This window comes from Anomaloglossus baeobatrachus, chromosome 9 (genome assembly GCF_048569485.1).
Source record: "Anomaloglossus baeobatrachus isolate aAnoBae1 chromosome 9, aAnoBae1.hap1, whole genome shotgun sequence".
Lineage (NCBI taxonomy): Eukaryota > Metazoa > Chordata > Amphibia > Anura > Aromobatidae > Anomaloglossus > Anomaloglossus baeobatrachus.
In genome coordinates, this window is record NC_134361.1 from 99,548,936 (window position 1) to 99,576,748 (window position 27,813).

Sequence of the window (27,813 nt, forward strand, 5' to 3'; positions counted from 1 at the left end):
GGCCGCTGTGGAGCTCTATGCTACCTGCAGAGAACACTCATCTCCGCAGCATAAATTGACATGCTGAGGCTCGGGAAGCTGCGCCACAGGTCGGTTTATGTGGCGGAGAAAAGAAGCACTTTGGGCAAGCACATTGGGCATGGGATTTCTAAAAATCCTTCCACTGTGCTTCTACTGCACAATGCAGCGTTATGGACGCAGGGAAAACACTCTGCGCCCAAAACGCTGCAAATCCCGATTGTGGGCGCACAGCCTAAAATGCTACAATGGATGAATGGATAGATGTCAAACAAATATAACGTCCCACCCCCTGCATATTCTAAGCTGGCGCCCTTTAGTGCCTTTCATGTGGCACTAAAGGGTGCCTAGCCTTGTATTTAGCCCCCCAAAAAAATAATTAAAATAAACGACGTGGGGTCCCCCCCATTTTTGATAGCCAGCTAGGGTAAAGCAGACAGCTGTAGCCTGCAAACCACAGCTGACAGCTTCACCTTGTCTGGTGATCAATTTGGAGGGCTCCCCAGGCGTTTTTTTTTTAAAAAAAAAAAAACGTGGGGTCCCCCCCAAATTAGATCACCAGCCAAGGTGAAGCGGACAGCTGGGGTCTGGTATTCTCAGGGTGGGAAGAGCCATGGTTATTGGACTCTTCCCAGCCTAAAAATAGCAGGCCGCAGCCGCCCCAGAAGTGGCGCATCCATTAGATGCGCCAATCCTGGCGCTTCGCCCCAGCTCATCCCGCGCCCTGGTGCGGTGGCAGACGGGGTAATATATGGGGTTGATACCAGCTGTAATGTCACCTGGCATCAAGCCCTGGGGTTAGTGATGTCACGGCATCTAAACAGATACCCGACATCACTAACCCAGTCAAGTAATAGACAAAAAAAAAAAGACAAAAAAAAAATTTATTTGAAAAAAAAACTCCCCTAAACATTCCTCTTTCCCCAATTTATTGAAAATAAAGAAATTACGGTCGCTGTAATCCGCTGTAATCCGTGAGGTCCCACGCCGACTCTGGATCTTCTAGAATATGGGGGGCACGTTCAGGGAACGTATCCCCCATTTTCTGGAAGAGCAAGCTCTCCATGAGCAGTGTGGGTGCAGTAATCTGAGAATACTGCACTCACACTGCCCCGGTCCAACTTAGGGCAGAGTGACCTGCAGTAACCTCATTCCAGAATATGAGGGGCACGCTCACAGAACGTACCCCCCATTTTCTGGAACAGCAGTCTCTCCATGTGAGGACCACACTCCTCACATGGAGAGACTGCTGATTACTGCACTCACTCTCCCCCGGTCCACAGTGGAGCAGCCTGTGCATCAGCGACGTCAGCGTCCCTGCAAGACTGACGTCGCTGATGCACAGGCTGCTCCACTGTGGACCGGGGGAGGAATCCAGCTGACAGCCGCTGTCTGCGCATGCGCCGTCAGCATTCAAGAAGGAGGCGGCGTGATCGCGGGACGGATCACCAGACAGGTAACGTATGACCGGGGGCTCGGGGGCTGGGGGGGGGGTGATGGGGGGTGACCTAGTGGGACCTGGGGGGACCTGGGGACACCTTTCTGCCGCATGTGACGTGTCACATGCGGCAGAAAGAGCAGAATGAATGCGGGGGAGGGGGGTGGCTCTGGAGACCCGGAGGGGGCTCCGGTGACCAGAGGGCTCCGGTGGACCGGAGGAGGGGTCAGGGGGAGGACATTTCCCTCCGATGTGAAATGTTTGATCATTTCAGATCGGAGGGAAATGAATGCAGAGGCGGCGGCGGCGGGAGTTTTCAGCGCGCGTCGGCGCCATCTTGGATTTTCCGGAGGGGGGGGGGGGGTTGGATGGATTTCTCCGGTACCGGGGGCTTTGGGGGCACTAAGGGCTCACATTTATTTCTCATCTGACATGTTTGATCACGTCAGATGAGAAATAAATAAATTTTACCAGCCATTTTTTTTTTTTTATGTTGTCGCCGGTATACGGTGTATACCGGCGATCGCATTAACGGGGTGCATACAAAACACCCCGATTCATAATCTGGGGGGTCTCAGCTACCCCCGGTAGCTGAAACCCCCGAGATTTTTCGTCACTGGGGGGCGCTACAGGGTTTTTCCGGCCTGACGTCTCAAGACGTCGGAACAGAATAAGTACCCTGTTTTTCCGACGTCTTGAGACGTTAGGCCGTCGCTATGGGGTTAAAACTACAAAACACATGCTGGTTGATGACCCCTGTCACCCACAGTCTGTGGTGAGAGCGAATGTTGAACAATCACATTTCCAGTGACTCCTAATCTAATGTGACTGTCTAGAGCAATCGTCTGTCACATTTAGAGGAAGCTGTTACTGATGTAAAAATCACCTTCCCACCGTGCAATAATCTCCTGTGTCCCTGCGCAGTATCTGATGTGCAGTAGCCTCCACGGGTCGCTGCGCAGTGCTGCTGCGTGCATTGCTGACACCTGGTGACAGTCGGAGCTGCTGGCAGCTGATCGGTGCGGTTGCCAGCCTGCAGACACCCACTAGTGTGATATTGATCCTGAGGATAGGCCATCAGTACCATATACCCAGAAACCCCTCTATTTAATGCATATCTCTCTTGATAATTATGATTTAATTGTACAGTCATTGTAACGAACACTACACTTAAACCTAGTCTGTAAATGTTATGTTAATTTGTGAGTCGGTTAAAGCACCACTCCAGAGTTGTTCTTTTTTTCACCACTGGAGTGATGCTTTAAATCTAAGTCTCCTGACCCTAGTGTTATACTCGCCTTCTGGTGGCTTCACCTTTTTTTTTAGCGTCACTCCAGTCTCACGGCGTCATTTTGTGCCTTAAAGGGGTTGTCCACTACTTTGACATTGATGGCCTATCCTTAGGATATGTCATCAATGTCTGATTGGCTGGGGTCCAAAACCCCACACCCCCGCCGATGAGCTGTTCTTGGTCTCGGTGGCGGCAGCAGGCAGCCAGAAATGCTCAGTTCCGGTGATGCTACGTCTTTTGATAGCGGCCGGGTACTGCACATCCCTCTCCTATTGACTAGAATGGGAAGCGGATGTGCAGTACCCGGCCAAGACAACTATCAGAAGATGGAGCAGCTCCAGAACTGAGCATTTCCGGCTACCTTCTGCCACCGCCAGGAATGAGAACAGCTGATTGGGTGGGGTCCGACACCCTGCACCCCCGCCAATCAGACATTGATGACCTATCATAAGGATAGGCCATCATTGTCAAAGTAGTGGGCAACCCCTTTAACTTATGACTGATTGGAGATTAGAAGTTATATCACAAGTTCTCAATGCAAATGTAGGAGAGCAAGAATGAGGCTCTCATAGACTTGTATTGAGTTGTGACCTCCAGCACTCCATGAAAAACATTGGAGCTGCCGGGAGGTCACAAATCGCCGAAGACCAGCGGGTGCAGCGGTGATAACAGAAGACGCTGGTAGGTGAATATAAGATGGGGGCAGGGGGCTTGGATTTAAAGAACCACTTTTGATGTTTTTATTTGTTTTTTTTAATTACTATTGTAATATTGCACTTCTCTTACTGTAGATAAACCATCCTTTCCAGAGGACATGACATGTCACTGCCCTAAAGTGTCCGATGGTGCTTGCGACATGGAAGTGAGCAGTGACTACTCTGAGGAGCCCAGGCGATTGGCATCATTTGCAGATTTTCCAAGCACCTGTCCTATCTCGGCAGCAGCCCTGGCCCGTGCCGGCTTCTACTATACCGGGGTAGAAGACAGAGCAGAGTGCTTCAGCTGTAAAGCGATAGTAGAAGGCTGGCAACATGGAGACACCGCGATTGGCAAGCATCGGAAAATCAGCCCAAACTGTAAATTTATCAATGCGTATAACGCGAGAAGTGAAAACATACAAACTCAGGCTCCCGTCAGTCAAAACTTGGGTTCTCACATAGGAAATAACTGTGCCCCCTATGACTTGGGTCAGAGCTCCAATTGTGATTTTGACGCGGATTTCTTGTTGAGGACGGGAAGGGTGGTTGATGAATCCGAGCCGAATTTCCCCCAATATCTAAATATGTGCAGTGAAGAAGCACGACTAAAGACTTTTAAGAACTGGCCTTGCTATGTGCGCCAGACGCCAAAAGAGCTGGCCAGCGCAGGTCTCTTCTACACAGGAAAGAATGACATGGTGAAATGCTTCTGCTGCGGAGGAAAGCTGATGAACTGGGAGCCCAGCGACGTGGCGTGGACCGAGCATCGCAAACATTTCCCAGACTGCTTCTTTGTGTTGGGTCGAGATGTTGGAAATGTATCTTCTGAGCCGAGCAGCAGTGCACGAAGAGACTCCGAAGTCCCAGAAAATCCCACCATGAGTCAAGCGAAGGCTCGGCTGGAGAGCTTTTCTAATTGGGCATACGCCATCAACAAGGAGCTGCTGGCCAAAGCCGGCTTTTATAGCACTGGTGAGGACAAACTGCTACTTAATAGTAAACTATAAGCCACATTTATTGGGCAATTTTAGTTGTATTTTTTCTGCATATGTGACACTGCTGTACCCGGCTAGTAGTCACACCAGTCCATGGCCGGACTGGAGCTCAGGAGCTGGTTTCCCTGTATAGATACCATACGCAATACATTAATGTTGGCCAAACTTGCTTTCAGTATGAAGGCCAACAGTAGACTCATGTATGGGGGCGTCTGCGCTCTTCCACATCAGATCATATTGGTGGGGAGGGGACCATGTTAAACTTTAACGCCCAGTATGTTCGATCACATTTGGGGTAAAACGCCCCCCTGAGGAGCAGATAGTGAAGTGTTTCTGCTGTCATACACCATATTTATCGTGAAGAAAACTAAAACTGTGCATGAAGACATTGGTCCCTCTACATCGAACAGACCACCGTCTTGTCAGTGTGTGTCTGCACAGGTCCTTATAGAGAAGTGTGTTTTCCCCATGCAGAAGGCCATAGCAAAAATAGTATACTTTTTTAATTATATCATTGGATCCTATAGCAGACAGATGCCATCCATGAAAACCTGCGGCCACTGGCAGACATATTCTTTATAAATGTCTATGCCTTCCGTAGGTGCAAAAGCAATGTACACTTTGCTAAAGTCTCCTTTCTGCATTAAAAACACATGCGTGCTCAGCCAAATCGAATGTGCGTATATAGCTATTTCTGGACAGTTTTTGAAAGTATATAGCCAGATAGAGACGCTTACAAAACGGCCAATCATAGAATGCCAATTATCCGATCATTGTTATCGAAGTGTGGAAAGAACCTAGAGTATCCAGAAAACCGAAAGTGTCGAGAGAGCGTAAAAAACACTTGTGTGTGAGCACGATTCAGTCCCAAGAGTCCAGAAATCCCATAATAGATGTCAACGCCCCTTTAGGCTTTTTTCCCCAGGTTCGTATAGTTTTAATGGGTTACAAAGTCTTTTCATTCTGCTCCAGTGACCAATTAGATACTACAATAATCTTTTGTCCGTCTTATTGTATGTCCTTATATAAATGTTGATTTTACATGCTTCTAATTGCTTTTGCAATGCAATAATCACAGTAAAACTGCATATATTGTTTTCAGATACACTTTTTCGTGCAGCTTTTATTTTTACTGTATGAGCAAATAGTGCATTTTCCATAATCTGCACATACCCAAAGAGTAGCGACTTCCAGGTCTTTGTTCACACGTTGCGTGTTTGCAGTTTTTGTTTATGACAGCATAACATGCTCTCGGCAGTAAAGAAGCTGCTTACAAAAAGCAGGTTTTAGGCTATGTGCGCACTTACCGGATTTTGCCGCGGATTTTTCGCGGATTTGCTGCATGTTTCGCTGCAGAAAATGTTCAGAACATCTCTGCAGTGAATCACAGCAAATCCTATGGAAAAAAAAATCCTGTGCGCACTGGGCGGAATTTGACAGCTGCATGTTTTGCTGCGGGAATCCCGCAGCAAAAACAAGTGCATGTCACTTCTTTTCCGCACATCGCTGCGGGATTTCCCTCCATTGACTCAATGTTAATCATGAAATCCCGCAGGGAATAACGCAGGCAGCAAATTCGGTGCGGTTCACTGCGTTTTCCTGCGTTATTCCCTGCGGGATTTCGCGGTTTACCTCCGGTAATGTGCATCGCTTGTCTGCGGTTTTGCAGGGAAGTGATGTCATTACAGGAAGAGGAAGCCGTGCAGAGAGATCACACACACACAGATCACACACACACACAGACATCACAGACATAGATCACATAGAACACACATAGAAAGAAAACGGAAATATAGAAAAAAAAGAACGTGGGCTCCGCTGCATATTCACCGTCCAGCCGAGGTAAGCACACAGCGGCGGCCCGGTATTCTCAGGCTGGGGAGGGAGAGGGGCGGGGGTAATGTCCCCCGCCTCACTCCCCCTCCGGCAGCCGAGAATATCAGCCGCAGCTGCCCCGGGACTGTCGCATGCATTATGCGACAATACCGGCGTGTCCTCGGCTCTTCTTGCCACCGTGTAGCAGTGGTGGCAAGGTAATACAAGGGGTTAATGATGGTGGGGGACCACCGCCATTAACTCCAGGCTTGATCATGGCAGCGTCTATGTGACAGCTGACATGATCAACCCTTAAGTAAAGTGAATAAAACACAGACACCGAAAAATCCTTTATTTTAAATAAAACCAACAAGCCTCGTTCACCATTTTATTAACCCCTCCCGTACCAAAGCTCCGGCGTAATCCACCGCTCCGGCGTAGTCCACAGCTCCGGCTCCTGCGTCCTGCACTGCTGACATCCAGCCGCGACTGTCACAGACACAGGCTGAATGCAGCAGACAGCAGAGGTAATTACCGGTCATTTCCCACGGCCGGTAATGTGAACTCACTGCCGACCGTAGGAAATGCAGCGATCTGTCATCTATCTATCTATCTATCTATCTATCTATCCCTCTATCTATCTGTCCTCTATCTATCTATCCCTCTATCTATCTGTCCTCTATCTATCTATCCCTCTATCTATTCTTCTGTCTATCTACTATCTCAGAATTAAATGACTTTTTTTTTTTTTTTTTTCTTCAATGTGCTTTATTGCATTGAATGCAATAAAGCACATCCCAACCCGCACGCGGCAAAACCGCGGCAATACCGCGAATAATACCGCGGTAAAACCGCGGCAAACCGCATGCGGTTTTCGGGTAAGGTTTCCCGCGGTTTTTTACCGCGGGTGCGGTAATCTTTGAGAGCATGCGGAATTTTCACAAGAAAATTCCATTTCCCAGTGCGCACAGAGCCTTACGGGTTTTTTGTGTACAGATTTTCATTTCTTTATTGTCCATATTTAATAAAATTAGTTTTATTCACCAAAAATGCAGCAATAACGCATGGTTGTGTTATTGTACAGCGTTTTTGCACTTATTGCTCCCTATGGTGAAAAAATAAATGAATAAATTCGGAAAGAATTGACATGGTGCAGATATAAAAAACCGCAGCAGGTTTCCGAGGGGGGAGAGCAACCATGTGCATGAGGTTCCTGAAATCTCACAGCTATTGCTGGTACTGTAAAAAGCGGCTTTTAAAGGGAACCTGTCACCACTTTTTTGGCCTATAAGTTGCAGCCACCACCAGTGGGCTCTTATATACTGCATTCAAAGATGCTCTATATAAGAGCCCAGGCCACTGTGTAGAACATAAAAATCACTTTATAATACTCACCTAGAAGGTCGCTCCAGTGCACATCAGTCGGATGGGTGGTGCCGTTCTCTGGGACTGGCGCCTCCTCTTTCAGCCATCTTGGTGTTCCTTATTCTGACGCCGGGGTGCATGACGCGTCTACATCATACACACTTGCTTGCACTGAGGTCCTGCGCAGGCGCACTGTGATCTGCCCCTTCTCAGGGCAGATCAAAGTATTGTAGTGCACCTGTGCAGGACCTCAATACCAGCCTGTGTACATGACATAGGACACGTCATGCACCCCGGCTTCAGAAGAAAAAAATGTTTGTAATGAGTACAGCATAATTAATATTAATACATTATAGTATACTAGCTGGTAATTTATGAACTGGACTAGTCATAGGACATTTACAACAAGGTAGACAAGAAAAAGAGAGAAGACAGCGAACAAGGTCCTAATAATGACTTTATTATACAAGGAACAAGTACAAATATGAATACAACGTATATAGATAAGGTGGCGAACACTTACTCAATGTATTCATATTTGTACTTGTTCCTTGTATAATAAAATCATTGATTATTAGGACCTTGTTCGCTAGCTTCAGAAGAAAGAAGACCAGGATGACCGAAAGAGGAGGCGCCGGCACCGGAGAACGGCACCACCCATCCGACTGTTGTGCACCGGAGCGACCTCCTATGTGAGTACACTGGAACCTTGGCTAACGAGAACAATCTGTTCTGGGAGTGTGCTTGTTAACCAAGTTACTCGTCTAGCAAAGCAAGATTTCCCATAGGAAATCATTGCAATGCAGACAATTCCTTCCACAACTTGTTAAATGTCCCATCCTGGTCCCCTATTGTGCCATTCCACACACGTTCAAACATGCACACACACGCACAAGCACGCACACACAAATATTATGCTCACCTTACCTTCCGTTCCATCACCGACCTGCTGGATCTTATAGCTCGCCGGTACGTGCTGTGTATCGGGTAACCAAGATGACCAATGTGGGACCTTCAGCGCCCAGCGCACTGACGTCAATGGCAGGAGCCGCTTGTATCTGATTGGCCAGCGTGCTGCCTTTGAGTAGTGCCTGACAGGGGAAGTTCCTTCCTAGTCGCTGATGGTTACCGGATACACATCCTGGAGCGGCGAACTACAAGAGCCAGGAGGCTGGCGATGGAACGGAAGGTAAGGTGAGCGTAATGTGTACCTTCCGTTCCATCGCCGGCCTCCTGGGTCTTGTAGTCCGCAGGTACAGCATGTGTATCGGCAACCATTGCGACGAGGGAGGACCTTCCCCTGTCAGGCGCTACTCAAAGGCAGCGCGCTGGCCAATCAGAGGCAAGCAGCTTCTGCCTTTGACGTCAGCACTCTGGCAGCAGAAGGTCCCGCATCGGTCGCCTTGGTTACCCTATACAGAGCCCGTACCGGCAAACTACAAGATCCAGCAGGCCGGCGATGGAAGGTAATGTGAACATAGTGTTTGTTTGTTTGTGCGTGCTTGTGTGTGTTTGTGTGTGTGTGTGTTTGTGTGGACTGCAAGAGTGGGTTAGAGTGCGGTGGATGTACGGAACCGGAAGTGTGTGCGGTGAGTATTTGCTCGTACAGGAAAGCTTGCTCTTAAATCGAGCTACAAATTTACAGCAAGTTTTGCTCGTTAGGCGAAATACTCGCTAACTGGGTTACTCGTTAAGCAAGGTTCCACTGTATTAAGTGTTTTTTATGTTCTACACAGCGGCCTGGGCTCTTATATACAGCATGTTAGAACGCTGTATATAAGAGCGCCAATGGTGGTGGCCGCAGCTTATAGGTCGAAAAAAGTGGTTCCCTTTAATTTGCACAAGAAAATGCAGCAAGAAAAGTAACGTGAACATAACCTAAAGAGGTTTCGGCCATTTTTTTTTTTTTTTTTTTTTGCATTCAAAAATTTTTTATGGCAGGGCTTGTAATTAACTGGTTATTGTCTGTGTATCATAGGCGATCGTGACTCCGCAAGATGCTTTTACTGTGGCGGGGAACTAAGGGATTGGAAAGTAAGAGATGACCCGTGGGAATTACACGCAAGATGGTATCCAGGGTAAGATGATGTGATAATAAAACAACTAAACAATGTATTCCCCAGCCCCCTCCTATTCTCCATGTTATAGATCACATTCACTAAAGGATTAGAGATGAAAAACAAATAGAAGTTATTTTTATACTTTGGAGGGAAAACAGGTGAGACTAGCGCCCCACATACACTTTACATAGCAGTTGGCTAATGGCGGAGCGCCGCGCCAAGCTGACATGTTTGGGGGCTTTTAGATCCTGTGCAGTGTAGCACAAAGCCTGATGACCCTCCATATTATTTCAAAAGGCATCACACTTTCCTCCACAAGTAATGTGACATCTTGGAGCTTGCGGCAATAATTTTTTTTCTTCTGAAGCCTCTAGCAGATCTGGGGGCCATAGTTGAGCCCCCTTCTGTCAAAGTAAAGCACTGCTTATTTCTGCTGCATGAATTTCGGTCAGAAAAGTCAAACTATTGTCTAAGAAGTATCCGTTTTTTAGCGATTGCGCCCATCCTCACTGGCTGTCATTGTGACTGCTTGTTGCGGGTGGGGAGAGAGCTATGGCACTATTGGTGTTGAACCTGCGGGCACCTTTCTTTAACCCCTTCAGCCCCGGGGCACTTTCCGTTTTTGCGTTTTTGTTTTTTGCTCCCCTTCTTCCGAGAGCTGTAACTTTTTTATGTTTCCGTCAATCTTGCCATATGAGGGCTTGTTTTTTGCGGGACAAATTGTACTTTTAAATTAAACCATAAGTTTTAGCATATGGTGTACTGGAAAACAGCAATGAAATTACAAATGTGGAAAAATTGCAAAAAAAGTGTGATGGCACAATAGTTTTTGGGATGTTTTATTCACGGTGTTCACTATATGGTAAAACTGATGTGTGGGTGTGATGCCTGAGGTCGGTGCGAGTTTGTAGACACCAAACATGTATAGGTTTACTTGTATCTAAGGGGTTAAAACAAATTCACAAGTTTGTACAATAAAAGTGGCGCACGTTTTGCGCCATTTTCCATAACACGTAGCGTTCTTATTTTTTGGGATCTATGGCTCAGTGACGGCTTATTTTTTGCGTCTCAAGCTGACGTTTCTAATGGTACCATTTTTGCGCAGATGCTACGTTTTCATCGCCTGTTATTGCATTTTGCGTAAAACTTGCGGCGACCAAAAAACGTAATTTTGGTGTTTGGAATTTTTTTGCCACTACGCCGTTTACCAATCAGATTAATTGATTTTATATTTTGATCGGGCATTTTTGGACGCGGCAATACCAAATATGTGTATATTTATTTATTTTTTAACCCTTTAATTTTCAATGGGGTGAAAGGGGGGTGATTTGAACTTTTAGGTTTTTTGTTTTTATTTTTTAAAAATTTTTATTATACTTTTTTTTTTTTTTTTTAATTTTACTAGCCCCACTAGGCGGCTATAGCGATCAGCAATCCGATCGCTATTATCTATCTGCTGATCACAGCTATACAGCTGTAAACAGCAGATACAGTCACTTTGTTTTTCCCTCTGTTCCGTGCCGAGGGAAAACGAAAGTGAAACATCATAGCTGCAGGCGTCATTACATGACCCTGTGCTACGATGGCAACCACCGATAGTCACGTGATCACGCACGTGACTTCCGGTGGGGGCGGCAGTAAGTAAAAATCATGGCTGCGTGCATTTAGATCTTGCTGCTAGACTTTGGCAGCAAGATTTAAGGGGTTAATGGCCGCGGGTGGAAGCAATTCCACCCGCGGCTAGCAGGCACACATGTCAGCTGTTGAAAACAGCTGATATGTGTGCCGACCGCCGCCGCCTGCCCGCGGCAGGAGGCGGGGCTTAACGGGACACGCTCCATGACGGATATATCCGTGGATGGTCGTGAAGGGGTTAATGTCCTAATGGAAAATGGTGCTTCCATTACAATGTGAAAGGTGGTGTAGTGATGAGAAGCAGTTAACCTATTATATCCTGCAGTTGATAGACAGCACCATACTGCACTATCCACAGTATAGGTGATAACTTATTGATTTTGGGTGGGAGGGGGCGTTGGATGCAACCACTGCAGCCTGCATCGATTGTTAGAACAGGGAACTTTTACGGCCATTTGAATGTTTTGGTAGTGTTCATGCTTGTGTGCCACTCTATTCATTCTCTAAAGGGGTTGCTGAGTGCCGTGCTTACATTTTTTTTTACGCCAGCTTGTAAAGAATGAAAGGATCGGTGATCGTGCAGCCGACCTTATTCTTATAACAAAAATAAAAGTTCCATATTCTATGAAATAGAGGGTCCCAATGGTCAGAATCCCACCGATCAGTAAGGGCTTTTTCACACGTACGGCTTTTCGCCTGTTTGCCGGATCCGGCGCACTCCAGTACAGTGTGATACAGTACAATGGCAGCGCGGCAACTTCCGGGTCACATGCTGCGGTCACATGACAGCATGGGACCGGAGCTTGTCGCGCTGCCATTGTACTGTATCACACTCTACTGGAGTGCGTCGAATCTGGCGAAAAGTCGGACGGGTGAAACGGCCCTAAGTTCTCATCTATCCTGCTGATTAGTAATAACTAGAGATGTGAGAACTGATTCACGGGCACGACAGGTCCATCCGCTATGTCAGCATTGTGTCCGCTGGACGAGAAGCCTGTGAATTTCCTCACCTGGCATTCCTGGCTCTTCTTTGGATTAGCCAGGCTCGGGTGACGTCAGGTATGCTCCGAGCTGCAATGATGACTTTGTTTCAGCCTGGCTAATCAAAAGAAGAGCCAGGAATGCCAGGAGGTGAGGAAATTCACAGGCCTCCCGTCCAGCGGATAGACCAGAGTCCTGCAAATCCATTCTCCATCTCTGTTGATAACTATTGATAACTAGAGATGAGCGGACCTGAACAGTAAAATTGGTGTTCATACCAAGAAATCAGTGTTCGAGTTCAGGTGCTTCGTGTATGCAAACCACTTGAGTGAGCATCGCTGTGCTCAGACCAGTGCAAGCCGCTCGCTTGTTTGACTGGCTCGCATTGGGGGTAACGAGAGTGTTATCAGATGTAGTATGCACAAAAAACAAAGGAACCCCTCCCTCCCCCGGAAGTGATGTGTGTATGGCTGGCTGCATGTGGGCAGAGACCCGAACTGCTTAATCAGTGATATCCATTGGAGTTCAGGTCAAATTGTGGTCCAGAGCAGAACTTTTTTCTAAAGACTGGCTGAACCAAATTTCAATGGGTTTGCTCATCTCTAGTGATAACTTGTTTTCTCCAGACAACCCCTTTGATATAAAAAGTAACCAGCAGCTTTCAACGTGGTGTCTCCATCACCTGCTGTTGGTGTGAATCACTATCCAGTTTGTCCACTAAAGTATTTTTAGAGTAATATGTCGTGTCAAACACAAAATTCTATAATAGCATGGGATTTGTATGTAACTGATCCTGGAAAACTCATTATAGATGAGCGGACCTGTAGATGTTTGGTTCGGTGGGTTCAGCCAGACTTTAGATACAGTGCGGTTTGGGACCCGGATTTGACCTGAACCCCAGTGGAAGTCACTGATTGGGCAGTTTGGGTCTTTGCCTACATACAACCAGCTATAAACAGATCACTTCGGAGGGCCAGGTTTTTTTCCATTTTTTTTGTTTGGTACACACTACATCTGGTTGTTACCATCAGTGTGAGCCATTTAGACACTGCAAGCAGCTTGCACTGAGCCGAGTACCGAGCGTTCCCGAGCACAGGGATGCTCCAGCGAGTGGTTTGCATACATAAAGCACCAGAGTCCAAATTCAAACTTTGTGTTTTTGTTTTTTTGTAGAGTTTCTGTTCGGAGTGAGCACCAAACTTAGGGTTCACTCATCTCTACTCACTACAGTTCTGTTTAGCTAGAGGGCATGTCTATAGACTCCTGCATGATCTGTTGGGTTTTCTTTGTGCCTCTCCTTGACCTCTTAGATATGTAAAACCTCAACGAAGTGTGACCAAAGCTCAAGGGTACATTTCTGCATGTTTAATCTTCTTGATGTAAGACGCCTTTCTCTCTATTTTTCCGTCACTGTAGGTGCAGATTTCTAGTTGATGAGAAAGGGCAGCATTTTATTAACAATGTGCAGCTGACCAGGCCCCTGCCAAGCTGTCCGGTAAGTCTTGTTTCCTCCTGACTAACCTGGATGCCTGACAGCGGAGTCACTGACAGTCACACGTGTGATCGCTGTCATTATGTAGGCAGAAGGACGTGCCCAACCTTAGGGCGTGCCCGCTTTGTGGATACAGCAGTTTATGCTCGACAACAGCTGACTTTTTTTTTTTTTTTTATACTGTCGGATTAGCAGATTTTACCATTTTTTTTCATATGCAGGCATTGGATGTCCATTCTTTCATACCTGACCATCTAGTAGATGTGGTTACATGGAATCACCAGATTTCAAGGGTGCAATTTTTTTATTCCCATGGAAGATATGTATCTGTCGGTGGTGTCTAGCAGCCACTTCTTCCCCTGTCTCTACCTATAGACGTAAACATGCCCGCTCTGCTCAGAGTCCACAGAAAGACGTCTGATGGGTATGTGATGACAGTCTGTATATGCAGCAGGTTTCCTGGATGAGAAATCAGAATATTTCCGCTGCATTTTGAATGAGACTCAAGAAAATCCGCTGCATAAAATTGACCGGCACTGTGGATTTGCAATGCAAAGCATGGAATGTGCTGCAAATCTGCTACATCTCATGAAAACATACCATCAGTCTATGAAATGCTGCCAAAATATCATTTTATATTCCACATTTAGATTCTGCTTCATTGCTTTGAAATTTATTAACATCTCTCCCTTGTGGGATTTATAACCTAGATTCATTGCCTCACCCACATACATAATTACTAGATCCAAATTTATAGACCTTCAATTAAAGGAGCACTAATATAATGGAGTATTTTTTTTTTTTTTGTTAATTTATGACTTGCACCGTAATTGTCATGTGTTGTCGTTACTTTTTCCTCCTTGTCCGATAAGTGAGCATAGCTTCACTGGAATGGGTTGTGGCCTGAATCTAACAACCCGCTCCAAAAATGATCGAAAACTTGGGTTCAAGCCAAGCTAATTGGTGTAAATTTGGGCTAGACAGTCTGAAGATCCATCAGATTTATGAAGCACCATGTGATGCTGTGATAAATTTGCTTTTAAAGGGAACTTGTCAGGTCACATATGCATTCTGACCTACAAGCAGGGTGATGTGAGGCCTAGTTAACCCTTCCTACCCATCCCTGTGTTGTAATATTGTGTAATATGAATGTATAAAAAGAAGTTTTATTACTTGTGTTCCCTATGTAAATGAGCTGAGGTTCTAGCCCCCTGGGCGCTGCATTGCCCTGTGGGCGTTTGCATGCTTTCCGTGGTATTATGCCCCAGTGGACGTTTGCATGCTTTCCATGGTATTATGCCCCAGTGGGCGTTTGCATGTTTTCCGTGGTATCACGTCCCCGTCGCCCCTTGAAATCCCGTGTGTGTGCACTTGCCATTCCCGCAGCCTTGTTATCTGGGTGCTTGCTTCTCGGCTTCAGACACGCACTCCACATGCTCAGAAGACTCCTGCGGTTCCAACCAGGCGCATAGCGTGTCTGAAGCAGTGAAGCAAGCACCCGGATAACAAGGCTGCGGGAATGGGATCTCAAGGAGCGACTGGGACGTCGCTCATGTAAATCCATGGTATGACGCCCACAGGGGCGTGATACCATGGACACCATGCAAACACCCACAGGGCGATGCGATGCCCAGGGGACTAGAGCCTCTGCTTATTTATATAGGGAACATGTAAGTAATAAAACATTTTTATACATTCATATTACACACTATTACAACACAGGGATGGGTAGGAAGGGGTTACTAGGCCACACATCACCCTGCTAGTAGGTTAGAACACATATGGGACCTGACAGGTTCCCTTTAAGTGTCGTGCCCAGTAAAAAAACTTTTGGAAGACATTTAGTCATTGACAATGGTATCATGAAATGAGATTTGTACAGTTGCTATTAAAATTTAACAATGGGTTTCTGGGTACAGTAATGTAATTATTCAATATTTTTTTTTTCTTTAGGAAAATGACATCCCACCTGCTTTACCTGAAGGTAACAAGACGGCTTTTGTATACAATTACTACCAAAATTGCTTTGGCCTTGAACGTACAGTGTATGCATCCGGTATCCTGGTTGCATTACTTTACCTCAGATGATTGTGGGGTCCTGTGGTATTCCGAGAGTAAAGAGAAGTGACAACTAAGGATGAGTGAGCATGCTTGGCACTGCTCGGGTACTCGTGATGCTTGGCCGAGTATCACGGGTGCTTGGATGTTTCGTCCATGAAACGATAAACACAAAGCACAGGCTAGCGTCATTGTATGGTGAGAGCCAGGCGCAGTCTCTGAAGGACTCGCTAGGAGTTAAAACAACATTTTTGGATGTACTGTGCCGAGAAAAAAAAAAAAAAGCACTCCCTCTCCTCGGAAATACTCTGTATATAGTGTAATCTGTATATAGCTGGCTATGTAGGCAAAGAGCCAATCTGCCCAATCACTGACTTCCATTATCCTAGTTACTCAAGCTGAGCCCTTTCAGAGCGTCTGAGCTGCCCGGCTCGAGTAACGAGCACTCGCGCATTTTAGTGCTCGACCATCACTAGTGATAATCTTTGCTGTAAAGACTCCCTTTGGCAGGTGATTCTTGCGCAGGAGCAGGAATATACCATTTAGGCTAGTAACTTGGATCTGGCATGAGAACGCAGTATTGGTACATGAGACAAGGACTATTGCTGCTTGGCACTGGTTTGGGGTTACACTGCTATCTTTACAGTCTTGCTCCTCTCTTGATGCAGCCATGCAATGGATTTTATTAGAATGACTGTGTATGTTCACTATAATGGAAGTTTTCAGGCTACATTAATTTGTGACCGCTTGACTCTTTCCCTCAAAATCCTCTACATGCCCATTGCTAACATGGTTTCTGCCCTTGCACATAATGGTGATGGCAAGGCCTGTGTGATCATGTGCTGGAGCGTGGCTATGATTGATGGCTCATGTCCTATCAGCAAGTTACTTAAGTGAGGAGGCACCTATTAATGTCACTGTACTAAGACGGGGATTGTACTCAGTTAATATTGGATCTTCATGGATCCTCAGATCTGGGATGGGTGTCTGGCGTTCACCCTTATATAATATAGTATATAGTGACTGGAAGCGGTAAATGTTAAATAGCGCCGTGAGGGCAAATAAGCGCATGTTGTCCTGGGCACTGTGACCTTCCCTCACATCCTCTATAGTAGACCTGGGCAAAATGTGGCCTGTGGGTCAGACTGGAACAGCCAGAGAGCTGGATGTGGCCCGAGACAGCTGATGGCCTGAAAACAGTGGCCGACCCGTCTTGCCATGATCTACGCGTCCTGATATCAATATCGGCATCCTCTTTCTTCCACCAATTAGCATATGCAACTGAGAAAGCAGAATTAATGACGTCACTACATTATGTCTGCTGTACCAATAGTCCTTTGCCGCTATATTGAGGGATGTGTTAGGGCTCATACTCAATATAGGGAGGCTATGTAAGGATTCAGACTGTATATAGGGGCTATGTGCGGGCTCATAGTGTATATAAGAGGCTATGTGGGGGTTCAGACTGTATATAGGGGCCTATATGAGGGCACATAATTTATATAGGGGGCTATGTGGGGGCTCAGTGTATAAGGCTACTTTCACACATCCGGTTTGAGCCGTGCGGCTCAATCCGGCTGTGAAACCTATGCAACAGATGCGGCGAAAACACCGCATCCTTTGCATTAGTTTTTACATGGGGTCGGTCCGTTTTTTTCCGGTTGCGGCACGCTACTGAGCATGCGCAGTGGATAAAACCGCATGCGGCGGCCGGATGCGTTTTTTTTCCGCACCGCGCCGCATTCGGCATCCATAGGCATGCATTGAAAATGCGCTGTTGCGGTTTTTCTGCAGAACGCCGTATTGTGCCGCAGAGCAAAAATCCGGATGTGTGAAAGTAGCCTAAAGGGGACTATGTGTGGGCCCTCATAGTGTATAAAGGAGGCTATGTGTGGGCTCAGACTATATAATAGGGTATGTGAGGGGGCTTTATACTGTCTATAGAGGGCTGTGTCTGGACTCATACAGTGTATAGGGGAATGTCAGTATACTTTTGCACAATATTAAGTTACACAATTAATATCAAATAATTATTATGGTAATATTAATATTGAGCAGAATTAAGCCTATTGATTTGACCCTCCACAACAGTCGCGTGTCTTATGTGGCCCCTGCTAGATAGAATCCACATATACCAAAATTATCATCATAAATGCATCCCCTGGTAATCGATGAGTTAAAAGCAGATCTAAAACCATCCCTTCATTACTTTCCCTGCATTTTAATAGATCTGTGTCTTTCCAGACAGTGAATTAGTGAAGAAACCCTTAGTGATTCATGCTCAGCAAATGGGATTTCATTTAGAAGAAATTAAGAAATTGATGTTGAAAAGAATAAAAAACACCGGACAAAACTACGCATCTGTCGAAGTTCTGGTCTCAGACTTATTAAATTCTCAGCCTGCGAATGGAAGTGCTAAGCCAGCAGAAAATGGTAAGGAGATATATATAATATATATATGGGGAATTGGCAATTAAAATCTGTTCTTGGTACAGAGAACCAATCTACAGATTTGTAAAGGGCTTATCCAGCCATATCTAAGCAGATGACTAGTCTGCCATATACAGTTAGGTCCGGAAATATTTGGACAGTGACACAATTTTCGCGAGTTGGGCTCTGCATGCCACCACATTGGATTTGAAATGAAACCTCTACAATAGAATTCAAGTGCAGATTGTAACGTTTAATTTGAAGGTTTGAACAAAAATATCTGATAGAAATTGTAGGAATTGTACACATTTCTTTACAAACACTCCACATTTTAGGAGGTTAAAAGTAATTGGACAAATAAACCAAACCCAAACAAAATATTTTTATTTTCAATATTTTGTTGCGAATCCTTTGGAGGCAATCACTGCCTTAAGTCTGGAACCCATGGACATCACCAAACGCTGGGTTTCCTCCTTCTTAATGCTTTGCCAGTCCTTTACAGGCGCAGCCTTCAGGTCTTGCTTGTTTGTGGGTCTTTCCGTCTTAAGTCTGGATTTGAGCAAGTGAAATGCATGCTCAATTGGGTTAAGATCTGGTGATTGACTTGGCCATTGCAGAATGTTCCACTTTTTAGCACTCATGAACTCCTGGGTAGCTTTGGCTGTATGCTTGGGGTCATTGTCCATCTGTACTATGAAGCGCCGTCCGATCAACTTTGCGGCATTTGGCTGAATCTGGGCTGAATGTATATCCCGGTACACTTCAGAATTCATCCGGCTACTCTTGTCTGCTGTTATGTCATCAATAAACACAAGTGACCCAGGGCCATTGAAAGCCATGCATGCCCATGCCATCACGTTGCCTCCACCATGTTTTACAGAGGATGTGGAGTGCCTTGGATCATGTGCCGTTCCCTTTCTTCTCCAAACTTTTTTCTTCCCATCATTCTGGTACAGGTTGATCTTTGTCTCATCTGTCCATAGAATACTTTTCCAGAACTGAGCTGAGTTCATGAGGTGTTTTTCAGCAAATTTAACTCTGGCCTGTCTATTTTTGGAATTGATGAATGGTTTGCATCTAGATGTGAACCATTTGTATTTACTTTCATGGAGTCTTCTCTTTACTGTTGACTTAGAGACAGATACACCTACTTCACTGAGAGTGTTCTGGACTTCAGTTGATGTTGTGAACGGGTTATTCTTCACCAAAGAAAGTATGCGGCGATCATCCACTACTGTTGTCATCCGTGGACGCCCAGGCCTTTTTGAGTTCCCAAGCTCACCAGTCAATTCCTTTTTTCTCAGAATGTACCCGACTGTTGATTTTGCTACTCAAAGCATGTCTGCTATCTCTCTGATGGATTTTTTCTTTTTTTTTTCAGGCTCAGGATGTTCTGCTTCACCTCAATTGAGAGTTCCTTAGACCGCATGTTGTCTGGTCACAGCAACAGCTTCCAAATGCAAAACCACACACCTGTAATCAACCCCAGACCTTTTAACTACTTCATTGATTACAGGTTAACGATGGAGACGCCTTCAGAGTTAATTGCAGCCCTTAGAGTCCCTTGTCCAATTACTTTTGGTCCCTTGAAAAAGAGGAGGCTATGCATTACAGAGCTATGATTCCTAAACCCTTTCTCCGATTTGGATGTGAAAACTCTCATATTGCAGCTGGGAGTGTGCACTTTCAGCCCATATTATATATATATAATTGTATTTCTGAACATGTTTTTGTAAACAGCTAAAATAACAAAACTTGTGTCACTGTCCAAATATTTCTGGCCCTGACTGTATCTCTAAGCAGACGACTAGTCTGTCATATATCTCTAAGCAGACGACTAGTCTGTCATATATCTAAGCAGCATCAGATGGGTATAACCTTCTCCCATAGTGCATTCTGTTTTTTGTGCTTTAGTTTTTTTCCTCCCTGTCTTCCAAGAGCCATTATGGGTTTTTTTCCCACCCACATAGTTTTGAGAACTTGCTTTTTGAAGGACAAGTTGTAGTTTTAAATGACGCCATTCATTTTACCATTCAATGTACTGAAAAGTTGGATGAAATTGTGACAAGAAAACCCAATTGATTTTTGTTTGTTTTATTTTTTGTTTAAACTGTGCTCATTATGAAACCTGACCCGGCAATATGATTCTTCAGATTAGTTTAATTAGTGGTACCAAATACCTTTTCTCAGTGTCATAACATTTAATTATTCAATATTTGCAGAGGTGGGAGGGTTTAATTATTGCACTGTAAGGTAATATTAATGGTACCATTTTGGGGTTTATACATCATTTTTGATATTTGCTTTCTATTTCATTCTTTTCTTCTTTACTTGTGTAGTACCCCTCCATGGCTACTCGACCCTGCGATAGTTTACTCACTTGTTGCACATACTGCAGTACCGTAGTAGAATTCCTGTATGTTTAGCAAATGACGTCCTCCTTTGAATCCCAGCCACACACTGGATTTCACAAGAGGATGTGGGTGGCATCTAGGGGGGCATTCAGAAGGCCCCAGCTGCCATGATAAAGCACTGGTGAATTGCGTTATTTGAATGCCGCAGTATTTGAGTGACAGCGGCATTTCTTCATCGTTCCTTATGGGAGACCCAGACCATGGATGTATAGCTTCTGCCTCCGGAGGATACACAAAGTACTACACTCAAACGTGTAGCTCCTCCCTCCTAGCATATACACCCCCTGGTAGCCAGTCCTAGCCAGTTTCAATGCTTTGTGTTCAGGAGGTCACACACACACATGCATTCTCTGATTTTTGATTTTTTGGATTTCAAAGATTTGGAAGCAAAGCGGGTCCAGTCTGGACTCCCGGCATGTCCCTTCTCACCCCACTGTGTCGGCGGTGCTGTTAAGGTTGATTTTATAAGGCTGGAGCCTTCACATGCCGCGCTCCTTCACCATCCCCTGGGGCTCTAGCATGAAGTGGGAGCCATCACGGTTCTCACTGCTTTGCAGGAGACCGGTCTCCATCCGCAGCCCTTTCAGGATCCTGCCGGACGGAGCGCTCACCTCCCAGGGACCTGGCACCTGCGTCTCACAAGCTAAGTACTGAGACGTTTTTACCACAGAAAGTGGTCTTTCCAGGGGTCCCTTGTACTTTATTTATTGGGGAGAGTGTGTTATATGACTGTGTTAACATTTCCGGCCGGTTCTCCAGTTTTCACTGGAGAACCGCGCCGATGGTGCCTGCACGCTGGCCGCATGTTTAAATCTAGGCCCCGGCTTCGCCTGAGGCCTAGTTTCGGTTTCACTGCCCCTGCATGTCAGTCATGCAGAGGGACAGTGCGGCTCCGCCCAGCGGCTGTTCAGCACAGGGAACGGACACTCCTCACTGAGGAAAGATTCCCTCCCCTGTATACCTCATTTGCCCGCTCTCAGAGTAGGCCCCGCCCCCTCTCCTCGCTCCGGTCGCCATTTTCTCAGCGTTCTCAATGTCTGCATAGGCACAGAGATACCACATTGTGACAAATGGGGGCCTGGGCTGGGGGACTGGAGGGCACAGAAATGTATGTTAAACGGTCTGGCAAGCCACAACCTCCGGTTGTGCAGCTGCTTATATTCTCTGTTTATATACTCTGCTGGGGGTCATTCTGGACAGAGCCCCCACTTCTGCAGCATGTCTCACATCAGAGCAAGGCTGTTCTTAATATGCACTGCATGTAGACTCGTACTGCCTGTACCGAGCACATAAACACAGTGGTCCCTCAGCCTGGAAGCTCATCAGTGGTCCCTCCAGCTGCTCCGGCTCCGGTGGTGCTGAGCATGCATTAGCCCCCTTCTCAGGGCGCTTCTGCTGCTACGGCTCGCTCAGCAAAGCTCACAGAGGACTCTTCATCTGGTCTCGTACCCCGTCCTCCTAAAATGGAGACGCAGGGTCCCCCGTCCTTCCCCGTCCCGCAGCTCTGATTCACGAGCTGACTCACTGGACGAGGAGGATGTCTTTACTAGGGGCTCGGACGCTACTTCATGTACCATTGATCTGTCCGAAGGTGATGCAGATGCTAATGATTTGATTGCGTCCATTATATTTGTACTGGACCTCAATCCGCCTGTATCAGGGGAGCATCCCCCTCTGGCAGAAAGGCATCAGTATACCTTAAAGAGAACAAGGAGTGTGTTCCTTAACCACTCCAGTTTTCAGCCCACTGTGACCAAGCCCAGAGTCTGTCCTGACAGACGCTCCCAAAGCGTGGTTCTGATGACTGTTTCCCCCTTCCACCAGAGGTGGTCAAGGAGTGGGCTCATTCACCAAGGGTGGTCCCTCCGGTGTCTAGACTTTCAGCCCGGATAGTTGTATCAGTGGCTGACGGCACCTCTCTAAGGATCCCACTGTACATTAATTCTGTACTGGACCTCAATCCGCCAGTATCAGAGGAGCAACCCTCTCTGGCAAAAAGGCACCAGTTTACCTTGCCTAAGAGAACAAGGAGTGTGTTCCTTAACCACTCCAGTTTTCAGGCCACTGTGACCAAGCCCAGGGTCTGCTCTGTCAAACGCTTCCCAAAGCGTGGTTCTGATGACAGTTTTCCCTTTCCACCAGAGGTGGTCAAGGAGTGGGCTCATTCACCAAAGGTGGTCCCTCCGGTGTTTAGACTCTCAGCCCGGACCGTTGTATCAGTGGCTGATGGCTCCTCACTTAAGGTTTTGCTGTCCGCCAGGTTGTCCTTCTGGCCAAATCTGTATGGAGGCGGCAGGGGCCTCGTTCTCCCCAGCTTTTGCAGCAGTGCGGGCTTTCAAAGCCATCTCTGCTTCTCTAGAGGAGATGCATTCCCTCACAGGGACTCTATGCCCGAAATGGTTGCCTTAACTTCCAGACTTCAGTCTTTTCATCCTATGCCATGTCTGCCATGCTGGAGACTCTCACCGCACTGCGGTGGCCTCGGCTAATTTCCTCGCTATCCGCAGGCTCCTGTGGCTTCGGAAGTGGAAGGCAGATGCTTCAAAAGAAGTTCCTTGCTGGGCTCCCTTTTGCTGGGACCAGACTATTCGGGAACAACTGGATGAAATTATTAAGGAAGCTCTTGGCGGGAAGAGTTCTTCCATGCCACAAACCTAAACCAGGAAACCTGTCCAGGGCAGGAATCAGTCGAGGTTTCGTTCTTTTCGTTCCTCCATCTGATCGTTCTCTAAGCCCTCGGCCTCGTCCACTAGCTCAGCCAAGGATCGTAAACCCAAATGGCGCACGAAGCCGCGTCCTCAGAAGACCGCAGGAGATGCTGCCACTAAGTCAGCCTCCTCCTGGCTATCTGGCCACGCCAGCAACGTCCTTGGTCGGTGGCAGGCTCTCCCACTTTGGCGACGTATGGTTTTAACAAGTCTCCGATCAGTGGGTGCGGGATACCATCTCCCACGGCTACAGGATAGAATTCTATCCAGCCCGCCAAACAGATTTTTTCTGTCAACTCCCCCCTGCTCCAAGGCCGCCGCCTTCTCACAGGCCGTGGCATTCTTGCAGGCCAATGGAGTAATTGTACCTGTTCCCGACTGGGAACGGTTCTGAGATTTCTGCTTAAATCTATTCCTAGTCCCCGAAGAGGGCGGTGCCTTCCGACCTGGATCTCAGGCTTCTCATCAAGCATGTTCAGGTGCGGCATTTTCGCATGGAGTCTCCGCGATCAATCAATGACCCAAGGAGATTCCCTAGCATCCATCGACATCAGAGATGCCTATCTGCATGTGCCAATCGCAGTTTCACACCAGCGTTGGCTACGTTTTGCAATCGGAGTGGTCCAATTCGTGGCTCTTCCCTTGGGGTTAGCCACGGCCCCTCGAGTATTCTCAAGGTCGGGGCAGTTGTGATTGCGGTCCTGCACCTCTAGGGGTTGGCAGTGATCCTTTTGTCCTGGACGGCCTTCTAGTCTGGGCTTCATCCAGTGCAGACTGTTAGCGGAGTGCCTCGCTCACTCTCGCCACTCTAACCAATTCGGGTGGCTTGTCATTCTGTCCAAGTCCACTCTGACTTCGACCCAGAAGTTCACGTACCCAGGGACGCAATTCGAGACTCTGTCGGCACTTGTGAAGTTGCCCTTAGTCAAACAGCAGTCCCTCCGCTGGCGGTCGACGTCGTTCCATCAGGCACCTAATACAGGTGCTGGATCAGATGGTGGCGTCAATGGAAGCGATTCCCTTGCCCAGTTCCATCTGCGTCCTCTGCGGCTGGATATTTTCCGCTGTTGGAACAAGCGGACTTCCTCCTTCCACGGGGTGGTGGCTTCGCCACAGACCAGGGGCTCGTTTCAGTGGTGGCTTCGGCCCCTCTGTCTCAGGGACGCTCCTTCCTGGCCCCGTCCCGGGTGATCCTCACCAGGATGCTAGTCTATCCGGCTGGGGAGCAGTATATCTCCACCATGGAGCGCAGGGCACTTGGACTCTGTCCGAATCAGCCCTCTGGATCAATGTGCTGGAAATCAGAGCTGTGTTTCTAGCTCTCTAAGCCTTTCACCATCTGTTAGCGGCCATGCACATTCGAGTCCAGTCAGACAACGCTACAGCGTTTGCCTACATCAACCTCCAGGGCGGGACACTCAGCCGCCTGGCAATGTTGGAGGTTCAACGCATTCTTCGGAGGACTCCTAGTCCACCATATCCGCAGCCCACATCCCATACGTGGAAAACTGGGAGGCAGATTATCTCAGCCGTCAAACCGTGGCTCCACGATCCTCAGGTTTTTGCGGCACACGCACTGGTTCAAGTTTGGTCCCAGCTCCGTCTGTCTTACGTGTTTCACCCTCTAGCTCTTGCCCAGAGTCCTGCGCAGGATCAGAAAGGAGGGCCGTCGGGTCATTCTCATTACTCCAGACTGACCCAGGCAAGCTTGGTACCCTGACCTGCTCCATCTGTCCGTAGAGGTGCCATGGCATCTCCCGGACTGTCCAGACCTTCTCTCACGAGGTCCGTCTTTCCGCCAGAATCCTGCGGCTCTCAGATTGACGGCGTGGCTTTTGAGTCCTGGATCTTGACGACTTCTGGTATCCCTCCTGAAGTCATCTCCACTATGACTCGAGCTCGGAAGTATCCTTTGGCCTTTTGGCCTTGCCGACCCTCCTGTCTCTTCTACAGTCCGGTCTGCAGCTAGGACTATCCCTCAATTCCCTTAAGGGACAGGTCTCGGCTCTGTCAGTGTTGTGCCAGCGACGTATCGCCCGGCTGGCTCAGGTGCGCTCCTTCATGCAGGGCGCATCTCACATCATTCCGCCTTACCGGCGGCCTTTGGAGCCCTGGGACCTTAATCCGGTCCTCACGGCTTCCGGAAACCCCCCTTTGAGCCTCTTAGGGAGGTTTCTTTGTTTCGTCTTTCACAGAAAGTGGTCTTTCTAGTGGCCATAACTTCCCTTAAGAGAGTCTCTGTTTTGGCTGCACTCTCTTCGGAGTCACCCCTTTTTTGGTTTTTCATCAAGACAAGGTGGTTCTCCGTCCGACTCCGGACTTTCTCCCTAAGGTGGTTGCTGCTTCCACCTTAACCGGGGCATTTTCCCTGCCTTCCTTTTGTCTGGCTCCTGTTCATCGCTTTGAAAAGGCGTTGCATACTCTGGATCTGGTGCGGGCGCTCCGGATCTATGTGTCTCGCACCTCTGTTCTTAGGCGGTGCACCTCTCTTTTGTGCTGACCACTGGTCAGCGTAAGGGCCTCTCGGCATCTAAGCCGACCCTGGCTCGTTGGATTAGGTCGGCCATTTCCGATACCTACCAGTGTACTCAAGTGCCTCTCCCGCCGGGGATCAAGGCACACTTGACCAGAGCTGTTGATGCCTCTTAGGCTTTCAGGCCCAGGCTACGGCTCAGCAGGTCTGTCAGACTGCCACTTGGATTAGTCTGCATACCTTTTCGAAGCACTACCAAGTGCATGCTCATGCTTCGGCAGATGCGAGCTTGGGCAGACGCATCCTTCAGGCGGCTGTCGCCCATTTGTGAAGATAGGTTTCGCCTACTTCTCAGTTTTTCTGTTTATTCCCACCCATGGACTGCTTTGGAACGTCCCATGGTCTGGGTCTCCCATAAGGAACGATGAAGAAAAAGAGAATTTTGTTACTTACCGTAAATTCTTTTTCTTATAGTTCCGACATGGGAGACCCAGCACCCTCCCTGTTGCCTGTTGGCAGGTTTCTTGTTCCGTGTGTTTTCACCGGCTGTTGTTGTTGTAGACAGAGGTTCCGGTTGTTCCGGGTTTTGCTCTGTCTCTACTTGTGGGTAGATGTCCTCCTTCAGCTTTTGCACTAAACTGGCTAGGACTGGCTACCAGGGGGTGTATATGCTAGGAGGGAGGAGCTACACGTTTGAGTGTAGTACTTTGTGTGTCCTCCGGAGGCAGAAGCTATACACCCATGGTCTGGGTCTCCCATGTCGGAACTATAAGAAAAAGAATTTACGGTAAGTAACAAAATTCTCTTTTTAAATGTTTAAAAGGCATCTATTTAAATGGCTCAACACAATTTTTTTAGTACTTAGTAGAGCACATTTTGTCTGTTATGATCTGTTGCAAACATGAAGCATTGCCAGACACCAACTTTGGGCAGTATTCCGAAGGTCTCTTGCAGTCATTTCAAGGTTTCTTTTTTTTTTTTTTACGACCTTTGGTCTTCAGGAATGATAAACGTCCAATCTGTCTTCTCTGCATTCCTTAGTGACAGTTATAACGTCACTACATAGTAGCGCAGCTGCAGGTAGCAGGCTGTGAGACACAGCCAGACTTTCCATAGAGAAAGCAGAGATGGTTTATTACTGTCTCTGCCTTCCCTATGACTGTATACACACACTGATAGCACTTCCGCCTTCAGACCCAGTGGTCATGCCAGGAGGAGGGTGTAGTAGCTGCTTGGTCCTAGGAGACCTAATAAGCTCTGTTATGCAGCCTTGAAGCTGAAATTCCCCTGTAATTGAGGATGTACCTAATGGATGTAATGTACCAGCCCAAGTTACAAAAAAAATCTGATTAAAAAAAAAAAAAGTATTTAACTGTTGCTCTCCAAAGGTCTTGTGTGACCTTATTGGCAGCATAATGTGTAAAATAAATAGCATTACATAATCAATAATAAAGCAGGAAAAAATATTTCCCTACCAATAATACCCTATAATGGCAGAAAAATAGGCAAATATGAAAATAACAAAAATTTAGGCCTCATGTATCATAAAATAGATTCAAAGACTGTGTGCATTTCCAAACACAAAAAAATACAGCCCTTTCAAGGGAAGGTGCCGCGATTGTAATTTTGTGTTAATATTTACTGATTATGGAATAAATTTAATTTTTTATTAAAAATTAATTGTTTATTTAATTCTATGTTTACTCAAACACTGGGGGCTGCCATCTTGGATTTGCAGTGTGTAACGACCGTTACACACCTCAAATACGGCAGCTCCCCGTGCATAGAGATATATCGGCATCTGACCCTATCTCCTGCACTGTAGCTGCTCCTTGCTGTAATCTGGCTTGTCGAGATCACAGCTCTGGGAGGAGGCCCCCGCAATCTCTGGAGCCCACAGCATATAATGTGCGCTCTACTTTCTCCCGGAGCATGAGGCCGG

At 47.0% G+C, this 27,813-nt stretch overlaps 1 protein-coding gene across 3 annotated transcripts in view; it reads left to right on the top strand.

Annotated features, from left to right (window-relative positions):
* XIAP (X-linked inhibitor of apoptosis) overlaps positions 1-27,813 on the top strand; it is a 36,848-nt gene that overhangs the window by 7,104 nt on the left and 1,931 nt on the right. For all 3 annotated transcript variants that reach the window (XM_075323909.1, XM_075323908.1, XM_075323910.1), the window contains 5 exons: positions 3,539-4,417; positions 9,599-9,698; positions 13,713-13,791; positions 15,742-15,772; positions 18,091-18,279. In XM_075323909.1, the coding sequence (XP_075180024.1) occupies positions 3,562-4,417; positions 9,599-9,698; positions 13,713-13,791; positions 15,742-15,772; positions 18,091-18,279 (1,255 nt within the window). In that variant the 5' untranslated portion in view covers positions 3,539-3,561. The remainder of the gene's footprint in view (positions 1-3,538; positions 4,418-9,598; positions 9,699-13,712; positions 13,792-15,741; positions 15,773-18,090; positions 18,280-27,813) is intronic.